The 7,520-nt window shown below is 34.3% G+C and overlaps 1 protein-coding gene across 3 annotated transcripts in view; it reads right to left on the bottom strand.

Moving 5' to 3' along the window:
• Positions 1-2,622: 2,622 nt before the first annotated feature.
• Positions 2,623-7,520, bottom strand: part of LOC309507902 (transcription initiation factor TFIID subunit 4) — a 109,910-nt gene continuing 105,012 nt past the window's right edge. For all 3 annotated transcript variants that reach the window (XM_082182336.1, XM_082182337.1, XM_082182338.1), the window contains one exon: positions 2,623-6,147. In XM_082182336.1, the coding sequence (XP_082038462.1) occupies positions 5,974-6,147 (174 nt within the window). In that variant the 3' untranslated portion in view covers positions 2,623-5,973. The remainder of the gene's footprint in view (positions 6,148-7,520) is intronic.

Raw genomic sequence — 7,520 nt, 5'->3', positions numbered from 1 at the left:
TTTTTTTATTTTATTTTTTATGTAAAATAAAACCTGCAGCTGTAATTTGCCTTTTTTGCCAAATAATTTTATCAGATAAAAAGTTTAAATTTCATAATTAAAATCTTTTTCTCATATTTTGATGGTTTCATTGAACTTGAAGGGACATTAAACGCAAACATCACTTTTGCCCACTACTATAATACATATATGAGCCATAAATATAACCGACCGACCCCTAACTTTTAAACACCAGTGTGCATATACAGTGAAATATATAATTCAGAATGAAAACGTGATTTTTAGATGATGAAAGTTTGAAGAATCATAAAACAGACTCTTAAGGCAATAGGAGGGTTATGTCGCTTTTTTCTTCAACCACATGTATACAAAGTTGTGGCGTTTTGTATACATTTTTGCTGTGATTGTTTTTCTGATGCTGAGTCTGTCCTCAAGCTCACGGCCGTCCAGTGTAGACACGGGTCATCTTCATCATCTTCATCTTCATCATCACAGCACTGATCTGGGTCGAGGACTGATCAAAGACCAACAGAAGAACAAACTCCTCCAGTCTGTGTGTGTGTGTGTGTGTGTGTGTGACTCACACATGCTGTTTCTTCTCAACACAAACATCTTGATCAAAAACACACCACCTCGTTCTGATTGTCCGTCTAAAGCCGAGTTTAATCTCCAGATCGATGCGGTTTGGAGTCGGAAAGTGTTCATTAACACAGTCGTCTGATTAAGAGTCCACTACTTCTGCAGATCTGACCCAGATCTCGTCCAGTTCTGTCACAAAGGGAATGACCAACCAGCCCTTTCATGTGTGTGTGTGTGTGTGTGTGTGTGTGTGTGTGTGTGTGTGTGTGTGTGTGTGTGCGTGTGTGTGTGTGTGAGAGAGAGAGAGAGAGAGAGCAATCCCAGCATGCATTCCCAGGGCAGTGCATTTACAAACCCAAACACACAGAGCGCTCAGATCATGTGGACTCAAAGAGTGAATCCCGGTGCGGATTAGACAATGTAGTCGATCTCATGCCATGATGATGATCAAAGTTTGCAGAACAGAAGTTGTGCTTTTCAGATGATGCATATTTACGTTGGATTCCTTTACATGTCGTCGTAACGCATTCAGGACACGGGTGAAACACTTCATCAGGCCTAAACGCTGGTACTATGTACAGTTATTTGAATATTGAAACAGTTTCTCTTTGTAAACAGACCCAATGTTAAAACCCCCCATACTGACACCGCTTTAATACTAGAAGACTGATGGATTAAACATGAGCAAAGCAATATGATATGTACATACAAATGACAAAAGAAAATCCTCAACATTTCAAAAAACGTCTACCAAGGTGAAAAATTGTCATTATTTAATGTATTAATGATTAGACTGTGGTATTAAAGGGCATGTGTTTATTTACAGTGTCTTCTTTTTTATTTACTTGCATATTTGCTATAATAAAAAAGGCGTAATATTCACCTGACAGTTGTTTGTGCTTTTCATCCTATTGATAAATCTTCAGTCTTCTGATTATTTCCTGATCTGGAGTTGTCAGCCGTCAAAATATGAAGAAAATATTTGATATATATTTTAAATATTTTATATTTTAAATATGAAGAAAAAACTCAACACTAAACTTGGTTAAGATGTTTATCTGATCAAATTATTTGGCATAAAAGACAAACTACAGCTTGAGGTTTTATTTTGCATGCAAAAAAAAAATTTAAATGCATAGAAAAACAAGCTGACGGGAAAAAACATGCACTGAATACAACATACACAGTTATTAATATTTAGTTGGATCTCTCTTGTTTTAGCATGTGTTCATAATTTCTTCATAATTTTCATTTCAAGTTTCATTGCATTATTATCACAAATAAAACTATTGACTCCAAGTACAAAAACACAATATGCTTACTAAATCTTTAAAACTATTTTTAAAATAATATTTAAATAAAGGGTGAAGATGTCAATTAATGTTTGCTTTTTTTTTTTTTTATCCATTGTTTTCCAAATAAAACCTGTAGCTGTAGTTTGGCCTTTTTCTTTTTTCTTTTTTTTTTTGCCAAATAATTTTGTCAGATAAACATCTTAACCAAGTTTAGTGTTTTGTTCTTCCATCTTATTTAAAATATCTAGAATATTTTTCTCATATTTTAGATCATTTATTCAAACTTGTAGGGTCATTAAAAACAAAAATCCAAAAATTATAAACACAATTATACATGTAATAAAAATATCAAAAAAATTCTTAATTTTTTTTTTATAAAAATAAAGCATTTATTTCATAAAAAGTTATGAAATACATATCTGACTGACATCAATAACTTAAAATAGCTATCTGTCATACAAACAGGAAAATACACTGCAAATTTATTTCTTTTTCTTCCTCAGTATTTTTGTCTTGTTTTCCAGTAAAAATATCTAAACATTCTTGAATCAAGATATTAAGATATTAAGTCATATTTCTGAAAAAAATCTAAATACCTGCTGATGGTGTCAGAAATATATATATATATATATATATATATATATATATATATAAAATATATTTCTTATATTATACATACATAAAATAAATAAATGTATAGCATTTATATCATAAAAGTTATGAAACGGTGAACCACACACATGTAAACAACATGTTTAAGTTTAGTAAACAGCTTATTTATTCCTTTACAAAATAGGTACAAATACAGAAGTATGTTCACACAAACAGAAATATTTCAGGATATGTACAGAATTTACCAAAAATAAGATAGTTCTAATAAACACAAGGTCTTGTAAACAATATATACAAATCATCCATAGATCAAAACATTAAATTCCAGCTGTGCACATAATACAATATGAAGAGAGATCTAATAATATTTTGGCTACAAAGCGTAAGTCATAGAAAGAGCCTCCAGCAGAAATCAGAAGATTAATAAAGTCGTTTTAAACGACCCAACAAATACATTTGTGCTTGTTTCACATCGGACTGTCAGGGAATGAACCGTATTGCGAATGATAAAGTATAAATAGGTAGAAAACCAAGTTTTCGGCTGGACGTTGGAAACACTGAAGACATCAAACCGAATGAAACTAAAGCCTTCAGACACACACACTTTAGCAGGAGTCATGATGCATAGAAGAGCGAGAGGGTCCAGAATGAAGAAAGGTCACAGAGCTTGACCTCTCCTGACATCATGTACGGCGAACCCTCACCAAACTTAATGCTTACGGGACGGCCCGGACGGGACTCGTGTTCTTCATCATAATATCTGACTGACATCAATAACTGAAAATATCTGTAATAATCAGACACACTGATCTGAAGGAAAATACACTGCAAAAAATAAATGCATTTCTGTCTCGTTTTCCAGAACAAATATCTAAACATGCTTGAATCAAGATACACTTACTTTTTAAAAGCAAAATGACTTAAGATATTACGTTTAATTTTCTGAAAAATGTATCGACATGAACTAATTGGACGTTTTTTATGTTATTCAATGCATTAACTAACATGAGCGATACATTTGTAGCAGTATTTATTAATTTTTGTTAATGTTAGATAATAAAACAACTGTTAATTGTTAATGTCATGGCCATAAAATTATAATATTAACAGATACAACTTTTGTTCAAAATTTTGCTTTTTTATGAAACCTTCATTTTTAAGTGTTGATAAAAAAAGAAACATGAAGGTAGAATTAAATGTTTTTTTTGTTTTCTTGAAATTAAAACGGGTTCGTTCTTTAAAAGTAGAGGCTCTGATATATTGTACGTTCAGATATTCATAAATCAACATATTCTGGGGAACTTGTGAAAATGTTTTTTAAAAATGCTGGTGTTAATACACTTTCAGAAAATAAAATGTAATATCTTCAGTCATTTTGCTTCTCAAGCGAATGTATCTTGATGTCAGAATGTTTGGATATTGTACTGGAAAACAAGACAAAAAAATACTGAGTGAGAAAAAGATTTTTTGCAGTGAGAATGAGATTAAACATCACTAACATAAACAGGAGGAATCGGCAGTGAAATCCAGTTTTACACGACAAAAATGAAAACATGAAATCAAATGAAGCGCTAATACCTTCATAATACACACTCCTGGTCTTATTGTAATGGATTCATCAGCGCACGTCAGTCCAAAGGAAAGTGTGTGTCTTCATACTGTAGTGCCGGATGAGAAACGCTTCAGAACAGAAGTCAAACGTGTGTTTGTGTGTTGGTATTGCTATCGCTCGGCTCTCTGCCGGCCTGATTCGGGATTCCTGCTCCTCACGGACACACATTAAACTCACACACAAACCACATCATGATCGGGATTCAGTCCTCAATACAGACTTGAGTTTAAAGTGTTATTTTTGTTGCTGCAAAATCATGTGGAAGTCATTTATACATGCTTTTAAAAACAATATTCATCAAAAAGTCTATTTACATTAAAGTCTCGCTGATAAAAGTTTTCCAAATAGAATTTTAGTCGATAAATTCTGCTTTTTACGGGGGGGGGGGGGGGGGGGGGGGGTAATACTGTGATTGTGCTGCGAAAAAACTTCTTTCTCTGTATTTTTTTTTTCTTGTTTTCCAGCACAAATATCCAAACATTCTTAAATCAGGAGACATTTAATGGAGAAGCAAAATGACTGAAGATATTAAGTTTTGTTTACTGAAAAAATGCATCAAAATGAAGTGAGTTTATGCGTAAAACAAGACCTAATATTTGCCAATAAGGTCAGAAAAATTATCTTGTTTTCCCTTTGATTTTTCAGACCTTATTGGCAAATATTAGGTCTTGTTTTACGCATAAACTCACTTCATTTTGATGCATTTTTTCAGTAAACAAAACTAAATATCTTCAGTCATTTTGCTATTAGATATTAGTGTTGTTTTCAGAAAAAAAAGACATTTTCCTTCAAGTAAATTTATCTTGATTTTAGATTTTTTTGATGTTTGTATGGAAAACAAGACAAAAATACTAAGTAAATAATTGTTTGCCATGATGATGATGACGATGTTTGGGGAAAGTCTGCATAAGGTTTAGAGAACACAATTTCTTTTCCAGAAAGGTACACGGATCACTTCAAGGCGTTTCGTCTCAAAGATCGTTCACTGTAAGCGCTCTGTGTTGAATATACAGCAGAATGACATCAGCACTGCAAAAACACTTCAGCTTCATCAGGATTTACCACTCAAAAATGTGCAAACATGCATGAAATATTACGATGCTATAAGCATAACCAAACGAAATGTAGTGAAGCTAAAAAAGTCAAGTCAATATGAAATCAAAATTGACGATTCTTATTTTATTATGGAATAATGCAGTATTTATTATAAATTACTTATCCGTGCACATCATTAGTGTTTAAAAATCATGTGCATTCTTGAATCAAAATTAGCAACATAAGAGATGATGATGTGGGCGGGGCAACCTGTCACTCACATCAGATCCACCAATAGCAAACCACAACCATCCAATCAATTTCCAACAGACAAAATCAAGCCCCGCCCACATTTGTTCCTCACAATAGGGAAGAAAAGACGAGCTTCCATTTTTAATGTTGTCTTTAACAACTTGAGAAAAATGAAATCCTCTTTTGTGTTTCGCCTAAACTTTAGAATATTTTTATCTCTGGAAAACAAAATTAAAATACTGATAAAGAAAGTGATGATATTTGCAGTGTCAGATTCATTCATACACAAAAAACAAACAAACAAACAAACAACAAACAACAAACAAACGCTCCTCGGCTCAAAGCCAGAGAAACAAGCCTTAAAATTCACTATCATAAATACAATTTACCTAATAAAGTTGAGGAGAAAACAGGAAACGTGAAGAACATCTTAGTCGTTTCTCTTTTTTTCCCAAACCTTTTCATCTGAAAAGCAACGCTGAGATCACGAGGTCACACACACTGATGGGGCTGAAGGCACGTCGCAGGGCTGAAGGAAGTGTTGGTCGGGTGATCCCTCGGTAGTGTGCAGAGTTCAGTTAGTGTACACTACTTCAGGAGAGCTCGATACAGAAGGAGAGATCTGCTGGTCTCTCGCTCCTGCTCCATGTAGAAGATGAAGTCCCTGAGATTGACACGTGTTATTCTCTGTCGGGAATACTGTCGCGACGAGCCGGAGGAGGCCGACGATCCGGCCGGAGAACCTGCCGAACTCCCCGACACCTGAGGAGAAACACAGATCTCATATTAAACGATACGGATTGGAAGACTCAACTCACGACACAGATTCCAGTAACGTTTGACACTGTGCTTGAATAGGGCTGGACGATATATCGCTTTAGCATTGCTAAGTTTTAGCATGTTAGTCACATCGCAGTCAAGTATAGGGATTGTAGTTGTAGTTAAAACGTTATCAATATGATTCCAGTTTGCATGGATCCACGGAAACGACAAAATATTCTGTATTATGCAGAAAAGTGATTTGGTGATGTCAATTTGTAAAGAAAGACTACGCGCCTGCACACATATATCACCCTGCACCACAAAACCAGTCACATGGGTCCATTTTTGGAAATTGAGATCTATACATCATCTGATGTAAATAAGCTTTCCATTGGTTTATGGTTTGTTAGGATAGGACAATATTTGGCCGAGATACAACTATTGTAAATCTGGAATCTGAGGGTGCAAAAAAATCGAAACATTGGGAAAATCTCCTTTAAAGTTGTTCATTTATGTTGGCGATTGTGCAGCATTCACTCACACAAATATATGTTTTATATATTTATGGTAGGAAATTTACAAAATATCTTCATGGAACATGATCTTTACTTAATATCCTAATGATTTTTGGCATAAAAGAAAAATCGATAATTTTGACCCATACAATGTATTGTTGGCTATTGCCACATATATACCAGTGTGACTCGAGACTGGTGACGTGATCCAGGGGCACAAATATTCAAACGCGCATCTATAGACTAAACATGTGATATCCACGCCGTCACCATCTTCACAGATTCACGTTTACACGGAGATGATAACATTTTCACAACTTGCACCTTGGAACCTATTTCAAAGTTTGTGTTCTCGAGCGACAAACACTGTTGTCGTGCAAATGAACGTCCAGAACACATTAAACGTTTCCTGTTTTCATCTAAAACGGTGTCGTGTAAGCGGCGCCTGAGTTAATAACTAATGATCTCTGCAATGGAAGTGAATCAATCAAAAACTAACTTTATCTGGACAATAACTTTATTCTAGAGCTGCTGTAAAGCCTAAACAATCTCTGTTACTTTAACTTCCTATTATCACTGTAAAGCTGCTTTGAAACAATCTATATTGTTAAAGCGCTATATAAATGAAGGTGACTTGACTTGACTATTAGGCATGGTAAAACATGGTACTCGCGGTATATCAAGAAAACGAGATTTAAACAAAAAGACTAACTGTGTTGAGCTGTATAACAATGATTAGTTTTATATAAATGAAGGTGACTTGACTTGATCCATACGTATCAGGCAACACGGTTCGAAACGCACGTGATTCTTAGATTAATCGCTAAGTTTAATCATCATAGAGGGACAGTTTATCAT

Source organism: Leuciscus leuciscus (genome assembly GCF_965113295.1).
Source record: "Leuciscus leuciscus genome assembly, chromosome: 10".
In the NCBI taxonomy this organism is placed as follows: Eukaryota; Metazoa; Chordata; class Actinopteri; order Cypriniformes; family Leuciscidae; genus Leuciscus; species Leuciscus leuciscus.
Note: the sequence above shows the minus strand (reverse complement) of the source record. Positions and strands in the feature narration are given on the sequence as shown.